The sequence below is a fragment of the Alexandromys fortis genome, unplaced genomic scaffold (genome assembly GCF_014885135.2).
Source record: "Alexandromys fortis isolate MF-2015 unplaced genomic scaffold, M_Fortis_MF-2015_v1.1 scaffold_339, whole genome shotgun sequence".
NCBI classification, from domain to species: domain Eukaryota; kingdom Metazoa; phylum Chordata; class Mammalia; order Rodentia; family Cricetidae; genus Alexandromys; species Alexandromys fortis.
The window spans coordinates 235,689-263,323 of NW_026068234.1; the positions used below are offsets into that span (position 1 = coordinate 235,689).

Genomic DNA, 27,635 nt, shown 5'->3' on the forward strand with positions numbered 1-27,635 from the left:
TCCTTGGGAGTCCATAAATCTGAGAAACAGGGCTTCTTTTGGAGTATTAAATTGTAAGATCCATATCATTTTGGCAGTATGATTCTAAATATATTTTTCACTCTCTTAAATAGGCCATATTACTATTTTCTTTAAGAGTTACTGCAAAAGACCACAATAAAAAGCCATCAACTTTTTTCCAATAACATTTATTAAGTGACTATCAAACTCTGCAGAGGGCAAAAACGTTACACCCTAGTTGCCTGAAGCTGTAAGAGTCAGAAGTGAACACAGCATTTTAACACTAGTATGCCACCACTCCTCACCACCAGGAAGTCCTGGAGCCCTGAAGGCTAGATGAACCCTATGTGCCCCAAATTTCTACCTAACACCCTTGTAGCATATCCAGAAATGACCCTTGCCTGAGTCCTTGAACTCCTTTTGTTCCTTTTCTCCTTTAAAAGGATCTTTCTCACTATAGGTAATGGACTCAAGCAGAACTCTCATCCTGAATTCTCCCTCCTATCAAGCGATAAGAAAAAGGCTAACAATGAACTCCAAGGGAACCTTGAAGACTGGGATGCCGAGGGAACTACTTTCCAACATGTCAAAGAACAAATACCCTTGCCTCTGCTTTATTAGAATTTTTGAAGCCACATGCGACAGTCCTTACACTTGCTTAAGATCACACTGCCCTGATGTCTGTAACCCTCAAAGCTGTGAGCAGTGGAATTCTATGGAACCCAGGATCCAGAGTTGTTTATATTTCAAAGGAATTTTGATTCACATGTTAGCAGAAACCCAGGACACAGAAACCAGGAAATTTCATTTTTCATTACTGAGGATTTTCTTAAATTTTATTATCAGATATTTATTATAAAAACAATGAACAAAAGTAAAACACAGTAGTTAAAAACACAGACAGACTCTGGAGCCAAACAATTTCAACTGTACACTTTACTAATTGTGTCCCTTGGTAAGTGACTCAACATATCTGCTTCTATCTATCCATTTGTAAAACTGGGATAGCTACAAAGCCTACTTGACAGAGTTATGGGAATTGAACAAACAAGTTAATATTTTTAAAAACGTTTAAAAAACCAAGCACATGGTGAGTGCTTATGTATTTGTAAAAGAAAAACAAAAACTAAACTAAAAAATATAATTAATTAATTAACTGGGTTAATGTCTCCAAGAATCTAAGAGGTCTTTATTCAAACACATTTTTAGATGTCACAATAAATGTTTATAAATGATTGTACCCTTATGGCTGTTCATTCTGTTATGTATATCTCCAGTGTCCACAATTAAAATTTATAGTGATTGCCTAAAAGAATTATAAACTAACTGCCCAGCAATTCATTGATAAGTACCAATGGACACTGACACACTAGATTATTAACTATCACTTTGTTTCAAAGCTCAGTCTCATATTTCTGGGCAACAGCATTTCTATCTTCTATCCTTAGTGATCTCCTTTACTAATCTTTCCTAAAGAAGTTAACCTTGATCAACAGTAAATACCCCACTCAATACTGCACTAGTTTTTTTTCTTAAATTCAGATTTAGTATTCCACATTCTATCCCTTAAACAGCACCTAGCCCCTCCCCTTGTAATAGCAAAACCTGTTTCTATAATTATGCACAAAATGTTAACATAAAGCTTTCCATCTAGTAGTCCAGGCAGTGTCTTTCCAGCCAAAACACTCTTCATGGCACAAGACTTTCCCCATAATAATGTACACCAATCTACCAATAAGAGCTCTTGAGGGAATGACTCCTTCCCCAATCATGTTCCTCAAATATGGATTCCTTGTGGATCATACGAGAAGCTTGGGAGCTGTTTTCTATAATTCCCTGACACTGAAGAGGGGCCACATAACTGCCAAAAGGTGTTCCCCGGTCCTTTCACTAATGTCACTCATGAGGTTTCTTCTAAAAAAGAGACTTCCTGTTGTATAATAAAGACAAGTCTTATTGAATTTTTGATGAAAAACTTTCCTCTCGGTAATACTTGTAGGCTTTTTTCTCCCACTGTTGTATGTTTTTATTGTATGTGGTCAAACACAATAAAAGAAAAGTCTCTGACCAATTTAGTTATAGTTGCTTTTCACTATGATTTCTCTGATGTTGAATTAAGGCTGCATGACCACTAAAGGCTCTTCCACACTGAGTGCATATAAAGCGTTTCTCTCCGCTGTGCATTCTCTGATGGATAATGAGGGAAGAATTCTTACAAAAAGCTTTTTCACAGTGATTACATTTGTAGGGTTTCTCTCCAGTATGGTTTCTCAAGTGTACAATAAGGGAAGAACTCTCATTAAATGCCTTCCCGCATTCATTACACCTGTATGGTTTCTCTCCAGTATGAGTTCTCCGGTGTGCGATAAGGTGAGAGCTACAATTAAAGGATCTTTCGCATTGATTACATTTATAGGGTTTCTCACCAGTATGAATTCTCCGATGGGCAACAAGGTGACAGCTCTGACTGAAGGACTTTCCACATTTATTGCATTCGTAGGGTTTTTCTCCAGTATGAGTCCTTTGATGCCTCACAAGATGAGCCATCTGGCTACAGGATTTTCCACATTTATTACATTCATAGGGTTTAATTCCAGAATGAATAATTTCATGTTTAGTAAGGGCTGAGCGTTCTCTGAAAGCTTTGCCACATTCTTGACAGTTATAGGGTTTCTCTCCTGTGTGAGTTCTCTGGTGAGCAATAAGATGGGAACTCCAACTGAAGGACTTTCCACACTCAGTACATTTATATGGTTTTGCTCCAGAGTGAGTTCGTTCATGTTTACTAAGGGCTGAATAATCCCTAAAAGCTTTCTCACACTCATCGCACTTAAAGGGTTTCTCTCCAGTATGCATTCGCATGTGGGCAATTAGATGGGAACTCCAGCTAAAAGACTTCCCACATTCAGTACACTCAAAAGGTTTCTCTCCAGTGTGAGTTCTCTGATGTCCAATAAGATGGGAGTTCCAGTTGAAAGATTTCCCACATTCATTACATACATAAGGTTTTTCTCCTGTATGAATTCTTGTGTGGACAATAAGATGAGAATTCCAACTGAAGGCCTTCCCACATTTGTTACATTCATAGGGCTTTATTCCAGTGTGTGTCCGCTCATGTTTAGTAAGGGCTGAACGGTTCCTAAAAACTTTTCCACATTTATCACATTCATAGGGTTTCTCTCCAGTATGAGTTTTCTTATGCTGAATAAGGTAAGAGCTCCAAATAAAAGATGCTCCACATTTGTTATATTCGTAGGGCTTCTCTGCAGTGTAAGTGCTTGTATGTTGAGCAAGTAGTGAGTCATACCCGAACACTTTCTCCCATTCGTTGTATTTATATGCTTTTTCTACACTACCAATGTTTTGATGTTCCATGAAAGATGAGAAGTAAAAGATATTCTCATACTCTTTATAGTCATATGGGTTTCCTCTGATTTGAAGCCTTGGGTGTTCATTAAGTGATGGGCTCTGGTTAAAGATTTGGCGGCATTCCTTATATTCATAGAGTTTTTCTCCTGTATGTATTCCTTTATGATCACCAAAATGTATAATATGATTAAAAGATTTCACAGCATCAGTATATTTCAACAGATTGTCTCCAGTTTGCATTCCTGCAGGGTAAACAGGCTGAAGAGACTGGCAGAAGGCTTTGTCATGATCATTTTCACAGGTAACCTTATCTGCATACATTATAGCTGAATTACATCTCCAACCTTCAAGATGTGCATCAGGTTTATAGAAATGTTCTAATTGAGAAACTCTCTGAGATGGAACCAAGTTTAAGCTTTTGCTGTACTCTGTGCCAAGTTCAGAGAATTCAGAACGTCGTTGAGAAAGTACTTGTTTCTGCATGAAGACCATTTGTCTCATACCTGTACTCTGATTCATGTGATACATTTCTAATTGGTCTTTACATCCCAAAACTCCTAGCCTGGAGAGCCAAGGATCATTCCATATATATCTTTCTAATGCCATCCCACTGCACTGTTCTTCTGCAAAAATACTCTGTGCTGGAACCAATGTTCTGCTTTCAACATTTCTCATCCACTCTGAAACAGAAGCAGGAGAAGCTGTGAGTGCATGAAGACCTCGGGATTCACTGAAGAGATTATTCATACTATAGAAAAGGCTACAGTATATTTCATTTTCAAGTACAGACATGAAAGACAGAGAAATATCGTAATAGAGAATAGTGAAAAGTAAACAATTGGTACTACAAAAGAAAGCACATAATCACACTAATAAAACCACTGAGGAGTGGTTTCACATGAAAAGTTACAGTTACAGGAAAAAGTAAACTCTGCAGGACTGAGCTACTCAAGCCATGTACATTATCAAACTAGCTTACTTGGAGTCTCAGTCATGGTACTACTGCCTATATGACCAATGTCAAATAAGCACACTGAATACTGGATTAAACTCACCTGTGGTTCCTACTACACAATGTCACAGACCATCACAATTTCTTGCTAGATTTATACAACTCCATTGTGAAAATATCAGCAGAAACTTAGATTTGGCTTCCTCTAGACTCTATAATATTACTTTCTATTCTTTTACTGTAATAAACCATAATATTGATGGTAGTGAGTTTCAAATCCTGTAAGTCATCTTAGTGAATCAATGGCAGCCCTGGATACCCCTGACAAAAGGACAGTGAAGGAAGGGAGGGAGGGATGGAAGGAAGGAGGAAAGGCTTAATAAATAAGTGTGCAGGCCTTTGGCAAGTAAAATTTAATTCATTAAACAGAGTTATAATTTATTTCTGCATTATAATGTCTTCCTGCTTCCCATCTCAGTATTAGAAGGAGGCTATAAGAAAGTATCAACAAAGATTTTAAGCCAGGATGTTATTTATAATAAACTACTACTACAATATGTATTATTCCAAAGTCCAGTCAAGATTTAAACACATAAGACTTAGCAGCTCAAAGGGAAATCTTATCATAGTTTAAAGAATGCCCTAGAGAAGTAATTCCTGTGACCACTATGGAATCATTTTTACAGCAGTGACAAAAGAAATAGACTAGTGAGTTCAAACTAGTTAGAACATCTGTATTTAAATACTAGCTCTACCACTAATCATAAGCGAACTTTTGTGATGGCTTAAGGCAAGTTTCTGAATCCAGCAAAATGCCTGTAAATGTGTGTGTGTGTGTGTGTGTGTGTGTGTGTGTGTGTGAGAGAGAGAGAGAGAGAGAGAGAGAGAGAGAGAGAGAGAGAGAGAGAGAGAGAGAGATCAGCAACGTGTTGTCATAACTGGGTTATCAGAGTATCTGTTTTAGTTCATATTACTATTATAATAAATTATCACATAATTAGTGAATTACATAATACAGTTCTATTACCTTATAGTTCTAGAAGTCAGCAACCCAAAACAACCATTATTTTATCTGTCTAGGGTTCTCTGAAGATTCACAAGAAAGGCTTGTCTTTGATTAGCAAACTAGGGGAGTAAGTAGTCCTAACAATTTCTGGCAAGAAATTGAGGTAGGGCATAGAGTAAGATCAACAAAACAATAAACAAAAAGATAGAAAGGAAAAACTGAGCAACATGCTCACAGAGGCTTTAAGAGTGACAACTCTTTTGGTTGTGAGCCTAGCCTTTAATGACTGAGCCATCTCAGAGACAAATTCCTGACCAGGACACCAACAGTGCAGATACTAAGATCAACACTTAATAAATGGAATCTCATGAAACTGAAAAGTTTCTGTAAGGCAAAGGACACCATCAAAAGGAGAAAACAACAGCTTACAGAATGGGACAAGATCTTCACCAACCCCACATCTGACAGAGGGTTAATTTCCAAAATACATAGGGAACTCAATAAACTAGACATCAACAAACCAAATAATCTTTTAAAATGGGGGTACAGATCTAAATAGAGAATTCTCAACAGAAGAATCTCAAATGGTTGACAAACCTTTAAGGTTATGTTCAACATCCTTGGCTATCAGGCAAATGCAAATCAAAATGACTCTGAGACTCCATCTTATACCTGTCTGAATAGCTAAGATCAAAAGCACAAGTAACAGTTCATGCTGTAGGGGATTTGGAGCAAGGGGAACCTCCTCCATTGCTAGCAGGAGTGCAAACTTGTATAGGCACTTTGGAACTCAGTGTGGTGATTCCTCAAAAAAAGCATGGGATAAAACTGGACTCTCTGAACATGGTGGACAATGAGGGCTGATGAGAAAGAAGCCAAGAACAATGGCACTGGGTTTTGATCCTACTTCATGTTCTGGCTTTGTGGGAGCCTAGCCAGTTTGGATCCTCACCTTCCTAGACCTGAATGGAGTGGGGAGGACCTTGGACTTTCCACAGGGCAGGGAACCCTGACTGCTCTTCGGACTGGAGAGGGAGAGGGGGAGGAGTGGGGGGAGGGGGAGAGGAAAGGGAGGAGGGGGAGGGAAATGGGAGGCTGGGAGGAGGCAGAAATTTTTTTTTTCAATAAAAAAAACTGGGAATCAATCTACCAAAAGACCCAGCTATACTATTCTTAGGCATATAGCTAAAGGATGCTCAATTATACCACAAAGACACTTGCACAACTATGCTCACAGCAGCTTTACTTGTAATAGCCAGATCCTGGAAACAACCTCGATGCCCCTCAATGGAAGAATGGACAAAGAATGTGTGGTACATTACACAATGGAGTACCACACCACTGTTAAAAACAAGGACACCAGTAAATCTGAAGGCAAATGGATGGAATTAGAAATAAAAATAATCATCCTAAATTAGGTAATGCAGACCCAGAAAAACAAACATGGTATGTACTCACTCATGAGTGGATATTAGCTGTAAAATAAAGGATAAATATGCTACAATCCACAGACCCAGAGAAACTAAGTGACAAGGAGGGTTCATGGGGTCAGGGAGGCACCTGGATCTACCTGGGAAAGAGAAGTAGAAGAGATTTCGTGAGTGGACTGTGAGCGGGTGAGGATGGGAACATGGAGTCTAGGAGGGAGGAGGTGGGGGGAATCCTATACTACAGTAAATATGAATATGAAATAGATAACATAGGCATATATGATAGAGTGTGAAGGGAAGAAAGGGAAGAAGAATGGTGTAATTATACAATAATCCCAAAATAAAATAGCAAATTCATAGTGAGTAAATATGAATGCAAAAAAAATAGTAAAAAAGGAAAAAAAGAGTAAAAAGTTATCTTGTATTGGGAAGTAATAGTAATGTAAGTAAAGAACAGTGAGTATATATAATTTTTCAACTTATACATTTTATGGAGCTTTGACTTTTTTGAATCACGTGAATATACTGCTTATACTCAAAAACTATTTTGTCTGTTGTTTTTTAAGTGCCTGAAGGCATAGACTGCAATTTGGAAATTTAAAAAGTAAATGTTTAAGTAGATAAATAAATGAAAACTTAGAGAAGGTAAAGCAAATATGAACAGCAAGCAAGCACAGAGCACACAGAAAGAGAGGGGAACTCGGCACACAACAGCAACCTCATGAGACAGGCTCTGCTCTCAATCCGCAATAGATAAAAAGGAACTAAGAGGAGGAAGAAGAAAGCTCCCTAGAGGGGATTATAACTGTACTAGAAAATAACCCCTCTACCCTTAGCCCATTTATCAAAAAGGAGACCTTTGAGAAGTTCCTCATTCAATGCCAAGGCTTCACCTCACCTGGACAAGTACTTTGGGGATATGCTCGCTCCACTGACCAAGGCTCTTCTCCTTGTTCCAACAGGGAGATGACTTCAGGCTTAGCAATCTGATTCCCTACAGATAGAAGAAAGACATGTAACTTTGGTGACAAAGCTTTGGAGTTGCCAAAGAACTCTCCCTTGCCTCTTCCTCCTGTGACTCCTCACTGGAGTGGAAGAAACACATCCTTCTCTCTTTGTATTCTCGAAGTATTAAGAATTTCATCCCTGAATCTCAAAGTCCAAGACCATCTCAGCCCTTCAGAGATACACTATACTACTTTCACAGAATAGCCGAAGACATTGCAAAGGAAATAGCTTTATTTATTTAGGCAATTTCTGCCTTACCCACAGAGAGTAGGTGTCCGTAGGTCTCCAGCATCACGTCACGGTATAAGGTCCTCTGAACAAGGTCTAGCTGCCCCCATTCTTCTTGGGTGAAGGCCACAGCTACATCTTTGAAAGTCACTGGTTCCTGAAAGAACATATATGACCCTTCTCAGCCTGTGGCTTTCCAAATTTTCGAGGAATGGAATGAGGCTGACAGACTTTGAGGAGAGGAGACAAGATATTAAAAACTTACTAGATGTTATCAAGATTCTACCCAGATATGGTGACTAACTTTAAACCCAGCACTTAGAAGGCAGAGGCAGAAGGATCTCATTGAGTCCAAGACCAGCCTGGTCTACATAGTGAGTTCTAGGACAACCTGTGCTATGTAGAGAGAACATATCTAAAAAATAAAACTAAGTAGAAGCTTCTAGTTGAACTGAGTACTGCCCAGGGCCCTGCATTTGGGATACACTTGGAATATACCAGTTTCAGCTGCAGAAACCACAGCAAAAATGTGTTCATCAAAAAAAAAAAAAAGTTGCCTGGCAAACCACTTTATCAACTAAGCACTAATACTCTGTAGGTCATTATAAAAATCAAATCTTACAGTCCACAATAAGTACATTTTATTACATCTCAGCAATGATGCAATGAACTTTGATATCATACTAGTTAAACAGCAGAATTCTCCATTTGCCATTGCAGGATATCCCTGGGGGGTTCCTGTATGAAAGCCACAGTCAGAGCTGTACCCATCTTTAGTTTATAATTAAATTAAATAAATAAACTAGTAAATAAAAAAACTTAAAAAAGCTCCAACATAAAGAAAATATGCACATACATCACAAATTAAAGTGTCAAGAGCCAAAAGAGAAACCTGGAGACAGTAAAAGACATAGATATTCTTCAATATATTCCACAGTTTATTTATTAGAAACCAATTCTGATAAAAATGGCCAGTGTGAACAGGAATCCCACCTTGACAACACTCTATTCTCTCAATACATGACTATATCCTGAACCAGAGTATACAGAGAACAAGTTAGAAGAGTCTTTGCTCCAAATCTGGATCTGATACCTGGAAAGTAGAATCTATCATCTACTACCCTGATGATGAGAAAGTTTTTATCAAAGGGCTGGAACTAAGGGTAAGCAGGATGGCCCAGAGCAACCTGGGTGGAGGGAACTAGTTACAGGAGTAAAGATAAAACAGTTGAGTTAGAAAAGAATCCAGACTGACTGGCTGAGTCGCGTCCACTATAATCCCAGTTTCTTGTCAGGGACTGAAGAGGATGAGTTGAGTTCCCAGGTTCAATATGAGCAACATAGTGACAAAAATATAGAAACCAGGCATGGAAAAGGCCTTTAATCCAGGAACTCAGAGCACCAAGGAGAAAGAATCAGAGTTTAGAGCCTGGCTGGGTTACCCAGTAAGAACTCGTTTCTAAGCAAACAAAAGCACAAAATCCAAAGGGGAAAAGGAAAACAGAAGATGAACACAATGTTAACCTAAGTCTGATTTTGCAATTATTATACCTTTTATACTCCTTTTAAGAAATCAATGGGAGACTCCAGTGTCTGAGCGTCCTGAGAGTGGAACATGGGAGGCCTCCTCTTAACTTTCATTTTCAAAGATTCTCATTATGTGTTACTAGAGTTTCCTTATGCCTGTTCCTTTGAGAAATTTTGTATGTGTTTTGAAGAATGAAAATGTAAACAAAATAAGTCTCTTTAAACAAAATAATTATTTGGGAAAAAATCCCTGCCACTGTGAAACCACACAGTGTGAAGACTCTGCACACAGGTACCCCCACTGTGTCCTCTTGATTATACAAGGAACAGGAAATTAGAGATTTACTCACTAGACAACCCCCACAATCCAGATTCAGAGCCTGAGGCCATTAAAGGTAAGAGTTTAGTTAGTAAGTATAGAGAAATGAGAATGGTAGCTTATAATGGAAAAAGAGTCTGACATCAGGACCTTCTCTTTTGGGGAACAAATGAGTAAAGGCCTATACAGTAAGATTAAGACACAAAGGAACACAATTAGGAAACAGCTCAGTGCTTATACTGCATCATGTCCCTTGAGGAATGAAAACTGCTCTTAAATTTTAGTGGAATGTCTAGTCCCCAGAAGAAGTCCTTTTCCCAAGGTCAGGCATTTGGATACAGGCCTCTATTCCCTCAGGGGCTTTGCTAAAAGTAGTCATCCCCTTACTCTGGCAGGAGGAACTTCCGTGGCCCTTCCATTGATGTAAGAGTGGTCCTGGTGGTTACTGAACCTTTGAGAACAATATTTAGATTCTCACTGAACTTTTTACTTTTGTCTCAGGAAAAATGCTATAATCAAGTTAATGGCCACTTTCTGTCCCTGAATCACTGATCATGCTTTCAATCTTGCCTGTGGCTGAACTACTGAGCATAAAAGGTCCCCGATTCACCCTCAGATCACATCTATACCCACCCCAACCCCACCAACCTCCATCCCCACCAACTCCACATCTTCTCTTTGGGACATGAATCCCACTAAAGCTGGTCTCCAGAAGGATGGGAGTAGGAACATCTTCCAAAATAGCTTCAACATGATTAACGAAGTCAACACCCACACCCTAGCAACTGACAACCCTGTAGGCTGCCACGAATTCACATCCTATCCTTTTAAGTATGTTCAAAAGTTAATAGAAGAACGCCTAGTAATGAGACACAAGAGAAATGAAACCATTAGAGGGTTTCAGGAAACCCAGGAATGATAAAACAGTGGCCACTGGTGACAACTATCAGTAACTACAGCACCTCAGGTGACAGAAGACTGAGAGATATTTAACAAAGGTAACACCATGCAGCTGACAACCCACCCTGTCATCTGAAAAAATCAAACAACCAAACACCATATGCCCACTAATGTAAAGAAGGAGGTAGGGGCTAGAGAAAGCTCAATTGGTAGTGGGCTTGTCATATAAGCATGAGGACCTACCGTCAATTCTCAGCACCATCATAAAAAGCTACCTACAGTAGCAGACTTTGTAACCCTAGCACTGGGGAGGCAGAAAGAGGCAAATCCCTGGAGCTAGCTGGCCAGTAAGCCTAACCTATCAGCATATCCCAGACAGTGAAAGAACCTGTCTCAAAATAAAGTCTGTTTTACCCTTAGCAAAGCAACACTGCTTTGGAATGGCTATTCTAATTGTTCATTGGAATATATAGAGTTGGGGAATAGCCAAGTGCTTGTTTAAATAGTGTGTGATGTTTCTGTAAGGTCATTACAATGAAGTAATTTTTATTTAAAAATCAACAACAAAACAAACACAGTGGAGTTGGTGAAATGACTCAGCAAGTAAAGGCTTTTACCACCAAGCCTACAAGCTGTGTTCCTATGGCCCATGGGGTGGAGGCAAAGAACCAGCTCCCAAAAGCTGTCTACATACATACAAATGAGGGACAAAACACCACTCAAGAAGCACTCTTGTCCAACTACCTGTCTCCAGGGGGCTGAGAAGATGGCACTTAAATGATACCACGAATGCTGAATCGGGAAAGGAAGAAGCCAGGGAAATCTGGTCTCTTCAGATAAAACGTACACGCGATCTGAGTGCCTGGTTTTGACCCTGATTTTACCAACTATAAGACTCTGACGTGGTGGAAACAAGTGAGAAAAAGTGGAATGTGAGCTGAGCATTAGGTAACTTTTGCTGGGTGTGCAGTGAGGAAAAGGTACTATTAGTTATATTCTAAATCAAATACCCAAAAATACAGGTAAAAATCATACAATTCTGGGATTTGTTTTTAAATTTTTCTAGCTTTACGAAATTGCTATGTTAGAACAAGTCACAGGCAGAAACTGAAAGTTGGATGTTGCTGAAGGTGATGGGCATGAGTATATACGGAAAGCAGAGTAAGAGCAGAAAGATGTCCACTTCCTAACCCTCAAAACCTTAACAATAGAAAGACTTACATATGTAACTAAGGTAAAGATGCTGCAACAAGAGTAACCCGTACTGTCTGGGTGGATCCAGTGTAATCAGAAGGTCATATATGTGAAGAAGGAAGAGGTAGGAAGACCAAAAATGCAATGATGGAAGCAGAAGTGGGAATTAAGAAAGGAGAAGGGTAAAGATGCTGCTTGGTGATAGAGTGCTTGCCTACCATGCCCAAAGTTCGAGATTAACTTCCCAGTACTGCCTTCACTGTCCAAGAAAAGAAGGATACAAATCAAACAATGAGACAAAATTTTTCCTGGAGCATCAATGAAAAACACATAACCGCACCCTAGATGCTTGGTGCTGTCAGTGTCTTGTTTGGTTTGCAGAGTTTGTTTTTAGTTTTTTTCAAACGGATCTTAAGTAGCTCAGGCTGGCCTCAAACTCAATCCTTGAACTCAGTATGCAACTGATGCTCCCAAGTGCTGAGGTTCCAGGCATGTGGTGGTACTCCCAAATATGCAGGCCCTTTTTAGACTTCTACGCTCAAAACAAGGGAATAAAATAGTTGTGAGCGCCCAAGCTTCTATTAATCTGCTGCAGCAGCAACACAAAGGTAATCCTCAGTTTATGTTCTATTTTTCTACTTAAAGATCTTTTTGTTTTACTTTGTTCATTTGTTTGTTTTAATTTGGAGGCTGAAGAAGTGGCTCAGTGATTATAAGCATTTGACGTATTTCCAGAGGCATCTCCACCCGATTTCAAGCTGTACTATGGAGCTGTAGTAAGAAACACTGCATGGTGTTGCCATAAAACAGACACCTTGATCAATGGAACTGAATCGAAAACCCAGGCATAAAACTACACACCCATGCACACCTGATTTATATAAAGAAGTCAGAAATGCACATGGAAGAAAGAAAGCACCTTCAACAAATAGTGCTGGTCTAACTGGATGGAATGTAGAAAAATGCAAATAGATCCATATCTATCACCCTGCACAAAACTCAAGTACAAGTGGATCAAAGACCTCAGCATAAATCCAGATACCTGAACCTGATGGAAGAGTTTTGAACTCATTGGCACAAGAGGCAGCTTTCTGTACAGAACACTGATAGCACAGGCACTAAAATCAAGAATTAATAACTGGAACTTCATCAAACTGGAAATCTTGTGGAAGGGAAAGAGTACCATCAATAGGGCAAAATGGCAGCCCACAGAGTAGAAAAAGATTTTCACCAACTCTAACAAAGGGCTTAGCCTGGTGATGGTGGTGAACGCCTTTAATCCCGGCACTAGGGAGGCAGAGGCAGGCGGATCTCTGTGAGTTCGAGACCAGCCTGGTCTACAGAGCTAGTTCCAGGACAGGCTCCAAAGCTACAGAGAAACCCTGTCTCAGGGGCGGGGTGGGGAAGAAAAGAAGAAAAGAAAATAGAGGGCTAATCTCCAAAACATATAAAGAACTCAAGAAACTAGACATTACAATACCAAATAATCCAATTGAAAAATGGGGTACAGATCTAAACAAAGAATTCTCAACAGAGGAAACTCAAATGGTTGAGAATCACTTATAGAACTGTTCGACATCCTTAGCCTCAGGAAAATTCAAATTAAAACAACTCTGAGATTCCATCTTATATCAGTCAGAACAGCTAAGATCAAAAACACAAGCAACAGCTCATGCTGAAGAGGATGTGGATAAAAGGGAACACTCCTTCACTACTGGTGGGAGTGCAAACGTGTACAGTCACTTTGGAAATCAGTATGGCAGTTTCTCAGAAAACTGAGAATTGATCTCCCTCAAGACCCAGGTATACCACACTTGAGCACACACTCAAAGAATATTCCATCCTATCACAAGGACATTTGCTCAACTATGTTTATAGCAGTTTTATTCATAAGAGCCAGAAACTGAAAACAACCTAGATGTCCCTTGACCCAAAGAATGGATAAAGAAAATGTGGTATATTTACACAATGGTGTATTACTCAGCTGTTAAAAACAATGACATTGATCGAGGGGCATTTAGGTTGTTTCCAGGTTCTGGCTATGACAAACAAAGCTGCTATGAACATAGTTGGGCACATTTCCTTGTGGCGCAATTGAGCATCCTTTGAATACATACCCAAAAGTGGTATTGCTGAATCTTGTTGCTTCCTAATTTTCTGAGAAATTGCCACAACAACATCCAAAGGGGCTGTACCAGCTTGCATTCCCACCAGCAATGCAGAAGTGTTCCCTTTTCCCCACAACCTTTCCAGCACAAGTTGTCATCAGTGGTTTTGATCTGAGTCATTCTTACAGGTGTAACGTGGAATCTCAGAGTTGTTTTGATTTGCATTTCACTGATGGCTAAGGATGTTGAACATTTCCTTAAGTGTCTTTCAGCCATTTTAGATTCCTCTGTTGAGAGTTCTCTGTTTAGGTCTGTACTCCATTTTTTTTAACTGGATTATTTGTTCTTTTGATGACCAATTTCTTGAGTTCTTTATATATTTTGGAGATCAGCCCTCTGTCTGATGTGAGGTTAGTGAATATCTTTTCTCATTCTGTATGCTGCCATTTTGTCTTGTTGACCATGTCCTATGCTTTTCAAATGCCACTCGATCCAAGTAATGGATAAGGAAAATGTGGTACATTTACACAATGGAGTACTACACAGCAGAAGAAAGCAATGACATCCTGAGATGTCCAGGCAAATGGATGGATCTACAAAACATCATACTGAGTGAAGTAACTCAGACCCAGAAAGACAATTATCATATGTACTCACTCATAAGTGGCTTTTAGACATAAAGCAAATAAACACCAGCCTACAGTTCACAATCCCATAAAACGTAGACAATAATGAAGACCCTAAGAGAAACATACATGGATCTAATCTACATGGGAAGTAGAAAAAGGCAAGATCTCCTGAGTAAACTGGGAGCATGGGGACCATGGAGGAGAGTAGAAGGGGAGGGGGGAGAAAGGGAGAGAAACAGAGAAAAATATAGATAGATAGATAGATAGATAGATAGATAGATAGGTAGGTAGNTAGATAGATAGATAGATAGGTAGGTAGATAGATAGATAGATAGATAGATAGATAGATAGATAGATAGATGATAGATAGAGCAATAACATCATGAAATTTGCAGGCAAAAATGACTAAAACTAGAAAAAAAATCATTCTGAGTGAGGTAACCCAGACCCAGAAAGACAAACATGATATATACTCACCTAAAAGTGGATATCAGCTGTAAAGTAAAAATAATCGTGCTATAGTCCAAAACCAAGAGAGGCTAAGTAACAAGGAGGGCTTAAGGGGGGAATGCAAGGACCTCCCTGGACAAGGGAAATAGAATAGATTTTCAGGTTGGACTGGGGTTGGGTAGGATTGGAAACAGAAGGAATCAGATCCGAGGGAAAATACTGGAAAAAAACAACTGGAATTGAGGGACATCTCAGAGGCAAGATGGAAACCTAGTGCAATGAAAACGCCATGGAATCTATGAGAGCCAATCTAGCAGCCTCATAGTAACAGGGGACATGGAGCCTCAAGTAGGACTGGAACACCAAACCAAGCACAAAACCTTCGACCGACAGTGTGTCCTGCCTGCAGTGTGCTGGGACTGGAGCCTAGTAGAACCCTAATCAAAAAGACCAGAGAGTACAACTAATGGACTCTAAACCAACAGCTAGGGAGCCTGCAAGGGACTAACCTAGGCCCTCTGCATAGGGGTGACAGTTGGGTAGCTTAGTTTGTTTTGGGGACTTCGAGCAGTAGGACCAGGATCTGCCCCTGGTGCATGAACTGGCTTTTTGGAATCCATTCCCTATGGTGGGATGCCTCGCTCAGCCTTGATGCAGATGGGAAGAGCTTGGACTTGGTCCTGCCTGAACTTGATATGCCATGTTGACTGCCATAGGAGGCCTGATCCTTTCTGAGGCGTGGGATGGGTGAGATAGAGAGGGGGGGGAGGGGGGAGGAGAAGTAGAGGGAGGGAAAATTGTGGTTGGTATGTGAAACTGAAAAATTTTTTTAATTAAAAAGATCAGAGAGACTTCATCCAGCAACGGATGGGAACAGATGCAGAATCCCTCAGCCAAACATTAGGCAGAGCTCAGGGTGTGCTGCAAAGGAGGGGGAGGAAGGATCTGAGGAACCAGAGGGGTCAGGGACACCATGAAAGCAGGGCCCACAGAATCAACTGACTTGAGACTCATGGGGGCTCACAGAGATCAGGGAACCTGCAGGGGTCTGACCCAGGTCCTTACAGATCACAATGTCTGAATATGCAGTGTATATATGCTATGGCTGAGGAACTTTGGCGTTCTTGTCGGATTCCTAATAGCGGGAGCGCAGGATGTCTCTCATTCTTTTGCCTACTTGTGTGATGCTTCTGCTCCTGGTGGGTTACCTTATCCAACCTTGATGTGACTGTATGTGTCTTTTCTTATGGTAGCTTGGTATGCTGTGTCTGGTCAATGTGTCTGGGAGGCCTGCCCTTTTCAGAGGGGAGGCAGAGGGGGTGGATCTGCAGGAGAGGGGAGAGAAGACTGTGGGGGAAGAAGGGAGAAGAGAGAAGACTAAAAAAATAAATAAAGCCGGGCAGTGGTGGTGCACGCCTTTAATCCCCCTGCACTCGGAAGGCAGAGGCAGGCGGATCTCCGTGAGTTTAAGGCCAGCCTGGTTTACAGAGCTAGTGCCATGACAGCCCTATTACAGAGAAACACTGCCTCGGAAAAATAAATAAATAAATAAATAAATAAATAAATAAATAAATAATAAAATACAATTAAATAAATAAATATGACCAAGCTATTAAAAAAAGAGAGAAAGAGCACTTGCTGCTCTTCCAGAGGTCTCTGGTTCGAGTCTCAGCATGCACATGGAGGATTACAGCTGTGCTCTTCTCTTCTAAAGAATTCCACGCTCTCTTCTGCCCTGAGGATATTAGACACACGTGTTGCATGCACATCTATGCAGTCAAAACACTTATAACACATAAAGTATTTTTCAGTTAAAGGAAATATCCCATCCTATGAAAAGAACAGACCATAAGCACCATGAACTTTCCACATTCCATTTACAATGCTAACCAAGCAAAGGATAGTACATAGGCTTCCCTGTCCAGCACCCCCAGCCCCACACAGTGTGCAAGATTGCAATGGGGCAGGAGCCACCTGCAGGAGGACCACAGTAGTGACTCTTTCCTCCCACCTTAAACAGTACAGCAAAGGTAGGCGAGAAATCAGCCTGGGAAGACCTGGGGCATAAGCTTGTGCTCAGGACAAGATGACCAGCCACTCGAGCCTGTAGACAGTGCTACCAGCAGCAGTCACTTAGACACATGCGCAAAACTCCCACAGGCCCTCTAAGCTCAAGAGTGTGGGAGGTTCTCAGACTGACTAATGAGCTGAGACATCTTCAGTCTGACAAAGAAGGTGGGAAGGCCTGGCACTTTGCATTAAGGAAATTGAAGGCAAAACTAAGTAACTGATCCTAGCCCACAGGCCCATGGAACCCATGGGATTGGCAGGAAAGCAGGAGGCAGAGAGGGTGGATGGGGGGAGCAATCAGGAGGCAAAACTGTGGGGCAGTAGCCCAGCAAGACTCAAGCAGTCCCACAGACCTTTCTAGGTGACAACAGATAGGAGACAGGAACATCTGCCACACTGGTGAAGACACAACAGGGTGGACAAGGGGCACAAATGCAGACAGCCGATTGAGTTAGCTTTCGAGCACCTGCAAGACCTCTTCCCAGGCTCTCAGCCTGGAGTGGCTGTAATACAAAGCAGAACAGGATGCTTCAGGTCAGGCTGTTTTAGAAAAGAAGTTTTTCTTCACATGGGCTGTGAAGAAAAGACGGGCCAGAAATGAGTGGATACAAAGAATTCAGTGGGGGCAGAGATTCCTGGGCTCCCAGCTCTACAAAGAGCATGATCCATAGGAAGAAAGTCTGGCAGCTAGTTTATCTAAGAAACTCAATATCCAGCAGAAGACCTCAGAAAGAATATAAAGGCCAGAACTACTTTTTAAAAGACTACAAGGTATCTTAAAAGATGCAAAGCCATAAGCCATGAACAAACACATATATTTGACAAAATATCAGTAATCATTTTAACTGGCAAGAGATAAGACAAACAGAAGATAACTCGTGTTATCTTATATATGATTGTCCGTATATACTCAGGACCCAGAATGCATGTAGAGAAGGATGTCGCTAGAAATCTGGGAGTTAAGGAGAATGAGGCAAAAGGATGGAAATAGATACCAGCCTCACAAGCAATCCAATACATCCAAACTAAAGTAATGCCATGTACCTTTCTGAACTCGCGATCATCATCCTCATCATCACAATAATAAAACTTGATGCTACACATTACCAAAGGTTTGAGAAAATAGGTGTATTTCTCCCAAACTGGATACTGAGCAGTGCCTTCAGTCTTTAGAGACCAGCATGGTGACACTAACATCAGAAAAATAGAACCTAAATCCCAAGACCCAGTAAAGTTCTGCTTCTAGGGTCATACACAAGAAAGCGGTTACACACGTACACCAAGTGAGGTAGCAGGAGCAGCGGCACAGTTTAGGCTGACATGGCAAGGATGCCGTGTAGAGAGCTGGGGAAGCAACCCATAAATAATCTAGACTGTAACTTTCTGAAGGTAGTACAGACAAAAAACAAACCTGACCTGTTTGTCCACCACTGAGAACAGACCTCAAAATTTATCAAAGTAGGGCTGAAGAGAAGGTTCAGGGGTTAACAGCACTTGTTGCTGTTGCACAGGACCTGGTTTCAACTCCCAGCTTCCACATGGCAGCTCAGAACCAGTAACTTGTCTTAGGGGATCTGCTGCCCTCCTCTGCCCTCCATAGACTTTGTATGCACTTGGAGCACACACAGCATGCAGGCAGAAAACACCCATACACATAAAATGAAGTTTAAAAAAAAAAAAAAAAAACTCTTTCAAAGCTACTTGTCGAATTGTTTTAAGAAAAGAGACTGCATTGCCTACACACTGTACTTATAGAAATGAACTGTGTATACAAGGAATCTACCCAAGCTCAGCAGCTCTGACACAGAGGACTACATAAAGATTGGAATAGAGCAGAGATGATAAAACTATTGGGTTTTATTGGGGAAGGGTTTTTTTTGTTTGTTTGGTTTGGTTTTAGTTTGTTTTTCATTTGTTCCTTGAGAAAGGATCTATGTATCCCTGGCTAACCTGGAGTTCAATACACAAACCAGGCAGGCTTTGAACTCACTGAGATCTGTCTGTCTCTGCCTCTCTAGTGCTGTTATTTAAGGCACGTGTCTCCACACCTGGCCAAAATAGCTGTTTATTCATCTTTACTCTTTTCTGTAATTGCAGAACTTGCCAAAAAAAATCTAGAATTAAAAAATAAATATCCAACTAGGCCTGGAAAGACAGTGAGTCCTCCTGGTGAACAGACCGGTTGGGGTCACAAAAATCACAGGAGGGCTCACCTCAGGGTTAAGTGAGAAGACAGACATCTTTAGGACTGCAAATGAAAAGCCCAGAAGCTTCTGAAAGTGATACTAGATGGTGGTAGGCAGCAGTTTCTATGGAGATGGAGCCCTCAGCACCAAGAGCAGGGAGGAAATGTAGGGTTCAGCCGTACCCGAGGCACTGGAGTAAGGCTGAAAAACACAATGTTCACAGGCCCAGTCTTACGGCGGAATGACCTGCAGGTGTCTCACTCAAACCTTAAAAACATCCTTGCACATACTACTTCAAATGTGTTTACACACCCACCACATTTAAACCACGGACCTAAGTTTGATAAACTAGGTTTTAGCTGTCTGCCTAGAAAGGTTACTGCCTGGACTTCTCGGGTTTGCTCCTCCATGGAACCTGTGGCATTCACAATGTTTTCTAAATTACCTCTCGTTATTTATATGTTGTTCAAGGCTCTTTTATACTTTTAATGTATTAGTACTGTGTGTGTGCCACGGCACAGCTGCAGACTATTGGGCTGCAAGCACTCCATCAGCTGAGCCATCTCACCAGTCTGCCACTTGTTGGTTTTTAGGGACTAATTTTTTTTTATTTATGTATGTGTGTCTGTGTGACTATATGCCACGGTGTGCGGTGCCCCCAAATCCACAGCAGGTTATCACCCTCTGGCGCTGAGGTCACGCATAGTTGTGAACCACCTATCACGGACGCTGGGAAACACACTCAGGTTCTCTGAGAGGCAGTAAGTGCTCCGTAGGCAGAGCCAACACTCCAGTCCCAACCTTTATTTTTCTTCTTTTTTAAGACAGGGCCTCAAACTCATAGTTCTCCTGCCTTAGCCTCCAAAGTGCTGGGATTATAGGCATGCCATCCCTGGCTATTATTAGCATTTTAACACAAGCTCTTTGAAAACAAACAAACAAACAAAAACCACACAGTCACCCTTCACCCATGATGATCATACATGATCAGTACATACCACTCATTTGCCGTGTCATGCAGAAATTCTCAGTGGATCAGTATAGAGAGCATTTCCATATTTGGACAGCTTCCCAGGTTATTTTTAAGCAAACTGGAATATTATGATATTATCACTAATATTATTTCCCCTATTCCTTGAAAGAATAGTATCTAGAATCTGGCTGGATAAAATTTTACTGATATATTTCCTAGAATGAATTCAGCTGAGAGATGGCAGCTTGTGATGTTTCTATCAGGTGAATATTTATTTCAATAATTATTTAACTTGGAAAGACCTATATGGGGACAGCAGGTCCACTACCTTCCTCAAGATCCTGCTTAATTAAGAAGACACAGCTGGCCATAGTAATAAATGCCTTTCATCCCAGCACTTGGGAGGCAGAGGGAAAGGATCTCTTATGAGTTCAAGATTAGCCTGGTCTACATAGGCAAGTTCCAGGCTAACCAGGACTACACAGTGAGAATCCAATCTCAAAAAGCAAAAACAATTCAAAATTCAAGTCCAAGTTTCCAACAGGGAAAATTCCAAAGCCGTGATTTGGGAAGGGGGCCAGGAACATGTTCTCAGAAATCACAACTCTTCAGACATTACAAGGTGTTGTTATTTCAATTGCTTTATTTTTCTCAGCAATAACTAGTCATTTTCAGAAACTCTCACAGAGTTAACCATCGAGTACAGCACAGAGATTAACCAGGCTTCTTCACAGCATTTGATTATTGCTAACTCTGTTCCCCTGACACTGACCCGGGACCCATCTAGTCTTCCTAGACTATCTTCACTGCTGGGGATTTTGTTATAGGATCTGAAAATGATGTTCGCACTGTGACAGCAGTGAGCTTTGGCCAGCAGAGTCTGATGCCAGATAACCATCACCCTGCACCACTCCATTCGGGCCCTTCTGCTTCCCGGGGACAGCGGTGCTGCCATGTGGTGACAGCACACATCAATGCAGCTCACCTGTCAGCTTTGACACTGTAGGAGGCTTTATTATTTTCTTTTTAATTTGAGGAAAGACATGAAGTTAATAGAGACATTATTTTAAAACATTTTATATCTTAGGAGCTCATATTTGCTTGCTTCATTGCTACACTATTTTAACTTATAAGGCCGAAACATTGAAACTATTTTTCCCCACCTTTCATAGCAGGGGGTAAATAGAATAAATGCAAATTTATTAATTTTTTAAAAATAAATTTCTAAAAGTTATCATTTAGAAACATCAAAAATTAAGAAACTAAAAACAAGAAAAAAAAAAAAAAAAAAAAACAACTGTACCTGAATTGTGAAAAGAAACTCTAGGGCATTCTGAAATACATACTGATCCATAGAGGCTGGCAAGACAGCTCAGCATTTAAACACACGCTAGCACTAAAGCACACACGTGCTGTTCTATCATGAGGACCAACGTTTGGACCCGAGCACCCCTACTGGGCAGCTCAGAATGGGCAAATCCAGAGTTAGAGAACTGATTAGTGGTTGCCAGGGCCTGGAAGTAGGGGGAAAGGGAGAGACTACTAATAGATACGAGATTTCTTCTTGTGGTGACAAACATGCTCTAGAATTAGAGGCTGGAAGCGCCATTCTGTGACTATTTTACAAACCAATAAACTGTGTAACTTTTTAAGTATGTAGATCAACTTTCTAGTATGTAGATATTATCTCAATAGTTATTAAATTTTTGAAAGGGAAAAAAAAGACAAGTGGTTGCTTCTGATGAAGGCCTAAGCAAGAAAGGAAGCAGTGACACTAAGCCATACCAACACTGCTGTCCTCCTGTCCTCTCTGGGGAGCTCCCAAAGCCCCTGCTGGACTCCCTCTTATCTCTCTGGTTTTAACTCTCCTCTCCAGCTCCCAGGCCCTGATCAGACTGAAGCCTCTGACAGCAGCAGCCTCTCACACACTCTTCACTCCACACACCTTTCCAGCCATGTTCTGGCTCACAGTGCCGCCTGCTGACAATTCTGAGGCTCCTAGCTCTGCAGCAGGCATGCAGGCCCACCTGGGCTCTCCTAGCCTCTCCTACCTAAAATCAGTGTGTATGCAGACATCAGTCATATAGCACACCCCAGCTCTCAAGCATACCTGTGGGGCAACGGGCAGGCCAGACACTTGCTTACCAGGATGCACCCATCTGATGCCTTCCTTTTACCTCTTGGCCTATTCAAGGTGACCTCCACCTCCATAATTCTGCACCCCTACTGACCTCTATGCAGACTGTCTCATCTCCCAAGGCATCAGTGAACTGAGCTGCAGTGGGGCTTAGGGTTTCCCTCCATGTCTCAGTCTTCTTATATCCTACAGAGTGTGTGTGTAGCCCCAGGGGAGCTGTGAAGTGTCATTACCTGAGTGAACCACCTTGGAAAGTGGCCTGTTAGGTCCTCAGGGTAAAGGTTCACATCTGTTCTTGTTCTCACAGCAAGTACGGAGTATACTACACAGCATCAGCCTGAATCTGGTTCTGAATACATGAGTTGCTGTGGGACAATGATCTTGTACCCTGTAAAGATTTGTCAGTTGTATTGGTTTAATAAAATGCTGACTGGCCAGTAGCCAGGCAGGAAGTATAGGTGGGGTGGTCAGGCAGGAAGTAGAGGTGGGGCAATGAGAACAGGAGAATTCTGGGAAGAGAAAGACTCAGTTTGCAGGCCTCACCCAGACAAAGAGGAAGCAAGATGAAACTGCCTCACTGATGCAAGATACATGGCTAACACAGACAAGAATTATGGGTTAATGTAGGCTTAAGAGCTAATATGAAGCCTGAGCTAAAAGGCCAACCAGTTTATAATTAATGTAGACCTCTGTTTCTTTGGGGCTGAATGGCTACAGGATTGGGCAGGATAGAAACCTCTGGCCACAATGAGTTAAGAACGAGAGGAAAGGGATAAGGGCTGCCAGCCAAACTGGGTATGGTTCATCTTCCCCAAAACAAGTGATGACATAGCTGTGTCTAGCTCTGTGGACAGGCAGAGTGACAGCAAGGCTCTGTATCATGGATAACTAACTGGATTCCCCTACTGCATTCAGGAATTGCTAACTGGCTGACTCCTTGGCCTATTCTCTTGCTGCTGTCTCTCAAGGAATCACATCAACTAGGGTGGCCAAGGAAAACCTGGATCCTCATCCTTGGGAACACATTGACCTTGCAAGAAAAAACAGATATTTTATCTCACCTGGATTTGAGCTACTGGGAGCCCAGCTGCCCTTCTTTCTTCCTCCTCAGGGCTTCCCTCTATGTGCCATGCTGGATCCTGAGGGCACAGAGCTAGGAAACAAAAAAGAAGTCATGGAGGTACCTCCTCCTGCCATAAGTTCATGGACTCTATGGAAATGAGGAAGGCTATGCCCTGCCTCTGCTCTTACCATCTACATAAGGAAGAAAGCTACTTCTTCACCCCACAGATGAAGGAAATAGGACTTGGAGAAGGTGACAACATGTGACTCCCCACTCTCCTATGCTATGAGGAACCATCTCTGAGGAAGCACTTTTCACAACCTTTCTGGGTCTGAGCCCTAAGTGTCTAGACATTAATTCTCATGTTATCTGTCCTAGAGATGTCCTCTTTTCTGATTCCTCTTTATTCTAACTCCGTAGAGTGAGAGCTGGACTACCAGCTCTAATCCCAGCTATGGCAGATCACAGAAGCTAGAGGATATTACATGGCAGACAGCACAGTTGAGGACAGAGGTTGTTGACTCACCCCAGGAAGCAGAAGTGTCAGCAGCCGCCATCCCCCAAGACTGGTCCATAAGGGCACCTGCAGAGCAACCTCAGGTTAGGACTGTGACAAAACCCAGGAACTAAAGGTAACATAAGAAAAAACGAGCATGGCAGAGCCCTATACAGAGTCCAAGGGTGTAGGTGGAGTTTCTGTGTCTCAGCAGCAGTTCCTGAATAACCACTCAGAGATTGTTTATTAATTATAAATGCTCGGCCAATAACTTAAGTTTGTTTAGCTAGTTCTTATAACTTAAATTAACCCATTTCTATCAATTTATGTGCTGCCCCGAGTACATACCTCAGGTATATACTTCTCATCCTGCTCACTCTGAGTCTCATGGTCTCTTCTGACTCCCAAGACTCCACCCTTCTTCCTCCCAGGGTCCTGTCTGGCATTCCCACCTGTATGGCCTGCCTAGCTACCAGTCAGTCAGCTCTTTACTAAACCAATCAGAAGACACCTTGGCAAAGGCACATCTTCACAGTGTACAAAAAGATTTTTTTTGTAACACAAGGGCATATGACAAAGCCATCATCACCTGGATTTGCATAGGAAATGCACCTATGGCATATGATTTAACAACAGGGCTATTAAAAACAGAATCCTTTAAATGGCTGGATAAGTATCTGATAAGATGCAACATTACTTATTTTTTATGTACATAGAATACTGCTGTGGGACAATGGTCTTGTACCCTGTAAGGATTTGTCATTTGTATTGGTTTAATAAAATGCTGATTGGCCAGTAGTCAGACAGGAAAAATAGGCAGGGTGACCAGAACAGGAGAATTCTGGGAAAAGGAAAGGCTCAGTCTGCAAACACAGAGGAAGCAAGATGAGAATGCCTCACTGATAAAAGGAACCAAATCACATGGCTAACACAGACAAGCATTATGGGATAATGAAGGCTGTAAGAGATAATATGAAGCCTGAGCTAATAGGCCAACCAGCTTATAATTAATGTAAACTTCTGTGTGTTTCTTTGGCTGTGAGATGGGCAAAACAGAAACTTCAGTCAACAGAATAGCATCTTGATGTCTAAAATAATCACATAGCACTACTAACATGGTTTTTAAAAACAGATCAATGTTATATACATGAAATGCAAGAATAAAGGTGAAAAACACAGGAGAAGTAAAAAACATTTTGATTGGGTATATTGTATGACTATCATCTAAAGAGTCCCATAAATTATTGGAATATCTCATCAAGGCCCTTTTCGGAAGCTGACCATCAACTATACAAAATTTATGTTGTCTTTTATGGATAATTTCCCCTTAACCACTCATCAGTTCTAATTTTATACTAAGACAAATAGGCCTTCTATTATCTCCCAAAGCCAGCAATCCCTGACCTATAGTGACAGTAGGTCACTCCCTGTACGGAAGGTACAGAAAAATCAAGATTTGGACTCACCCCAAGAGGGCCACGGGTTGATGGCTGCCATCCCTGAGAATTAATCAACCAGGGCCCTGCCCAGCACTGCAATCACCAACCTAAAGACAAAGTGAAAAAAGACAAAATTGGTTCTTTCTCACAAAAGAGCTAGCAAGAACAAAGAGACCCGTCCACAAAGGTAACAAAAGACCCCTGAGAAGCACGATCTTTTAAAAACTAGAATTTACACTTCAAACATAACAGAGTAGAGTTAGAGAGATGAGCCTGCACAATGATCTGAGTTCCACATGGTAAATACATATGTCTGGTGCAGTGAGCAGAAAGCAAGTAATCTTGCCCTGGAAGGCAGAGACAGGAGGGTCCCTGGGGATTTCTGACCAGTCGTTAGAGTGGAATCAGAAAGGCCCAGGGCCAGTAAGAAACCCTGTCTCAAAAGCCAAGATAGAGTCCCAACACCAACCTCACAGTCAACACAGACACACACAAGAAAAAGAAAAATGACAAAACCGTGGGGCAGAATGAATACAATGGGGTGGGTTTGGGGTGGGGTCGACCAACCCTGGTTAAGGGTGAAAATATGTACGTCACTCATTACAAGAGATCCATTCCACTTCTTCGGTTGATGAAACAAAGAATGCTGTAAACCTGCACACAATGCTCATGCATTAATGCTCCAAAGCTGAAGGAAGGGGGAAAACAGAGTGACTCCTAAATTTGTGCCAAAAGGATTGGAGGGGGAGGGGAGAGTAATGAAAAGTTCCGGAAAGGGGATGGTTACAGCAGCACACTGTATATACAACCAATCCACTAAATCGCTTTATTACTGTATTTCACATATATAACATTGATCTGTTTTTTTAAACGATGTTAACAGTGCTATGTGATTGTTTTATCCTTGTTTTCATCGCCATAGACATCAAGGCGGTATCCTATGTACATGTTAAAGTCAACATGTTAAAGACAACAACAAAAAAACACCTGCAAGGCCTTCCAGACTCAAGACTATCGGTTCCCTCCTGGAGTCATGTCAGAGGCAAAACTCCAAAGTCAGACTCCACAAATGCACGGATGCCGAGACTTTTGTGTCAGAGAAATGCTTGGCACTAACCAAGAGCAAGCTTATAGAGACTCAGATACCCCGGGATTTGAGCCAAAACTCAAGGCAAGCAAGTTGCAAGAATCCTACAAACGCACACTCCGAAAACTCAAGGCAAGCAAGTTGCAAGAACCCTGCACGCAAACCCACACAACACAACACACGCACCTCCGTGTCGCTTTAAATTGAAAAGAACTCGGGCCCTTCCTAAGTCAGGTTTGACGCCCTTCATGCATCCTTGCTTGGAAGAGAAGGGATGAGAGCCTACTGGACACTATCTCGGTTCCTAGCCTCCGCGAGCGGGTCACTCCAGGCACTGCTTTCAGGGAGCTGCTTGCCTTACCTGGCCCGCAGCCACGGTCCTGATCCTGTGCTGCGGCGTCGCTGGCTCGGGGCTGCTGCCCTGGGCGTCCGGCTTTTCCTGCACCGAGACAAAGTTCCAGGCCTGGCCTACTAGCCCCCCCTCGGCCTTTCCCAGCCTGAAGAAACCCCGCACCCAGACCCCGGAGCCGGAGGGTCGAGGGCAACCGGGCACTGAGTTAGCGAGGAAACAAGGCCCTCGACGCACCCCGGTACTGAAGCAGCCCGCCCGCAGGCGCCGCTTCTCCGTGATCGTTCCCAAAACCCGCCTATCTCTCAGTGACAACAATATCTGCTCCCTTGCAGTCCAAGATAAGGCCTTACGTCGGCCGTGGACAATGGCGGCCGCACCCCCTGGAGTCTACCAGGGCGCAACGCGAGGACTACTGGGAGTTGTAGTTTCAAGGACGCGCGCTTCGCCCTTCTACCGGAAGTCAGCCAAGGCCATTTTTTGGAGCCCCCCCCCCCCCCCCCCCACCGTCCGAAGTCCGGCTTCTGCAGCACGCAGAGTCTTAGGTTCCATTTGTTTCTGATTTCTACCAGCCTGAGAGCCGGACTAGGTTGATTGGCTAGGAAGTTCAGTCTGCCTCTCAGAAAAATGGCATTTCCCAAATAGCAACTTTCGAAGTCGGAGCTTGGCAGCGGTGAATGATCTCTAGGAAATACTTGCTTCAATCTTGAATACT

At 42.0% G+C, this 27,635-nt stretch overlaps 1 protein-coding gene across 5 annotated transcripts; it reads right to left on the bottom strand.

Annotated features, from left to right (window-relative positions):
- Nucleotides 1-212: 212 nt before the first annotated feature.
- On the bottom strand, nucleotides 213-27,289 carry LOC126493806 (zinc finger protein 606). Of its 5 annotated transcripts, XM_050130917.1 has the most exons (8): nucleotides 27,158-27,289; nucleotides 26,933-27,010; nucleotides 25,512-25,591; nucleotides 24,076-24,132; nucleotides 23,548-23,639; nucleotides 8,024-8,150; nucleotides 7,656-7,751; nucleotides 213-4,049 (listed from the first exon to the last, which is right to left on the bottom strand). In XM_050130917.1, the coding sequence occupies exons 3-8, from the start codon at nucleotides 25,540-25,542 to the stop codon at nucleotides 2,077-2,079; spliced, it is 2,376 nt and encodes a 791-aa protein (XP_049986874.1). In that variant the 5' UTR covers nucleotides 25,543-25,591; nucleotides 26,933-27,010; nucleotides 27,158-27,289; the 3' UTR covers nucleotides 213-2,076. The 5 variants fall into 5 exon arrangements, with proteins under 5 accessions (XP_049986874.1, XP_049986879.1, XP_049986877.1 ...); XM_050130922.1 differs by lacking the exons at nucleotides 25,512-25,591; nucleotides 26,933-27,010; nucleotides 27,158-27,289 and adding an exon at nucleotides 22,720-22,874 and having other exon boundaries at nucleotides 24,076-24,121; XM_050130920.1 differs by lacking the exons at nucleotides 25,512-25,591; nucleotides 26,933-27,010; nucleotides 27,158-27,289 and having other exon boundaries at nucleotides 22,720-23,639.
- Nucleotides 27,290-27,635: the final 346 nt, after the last annotated feature.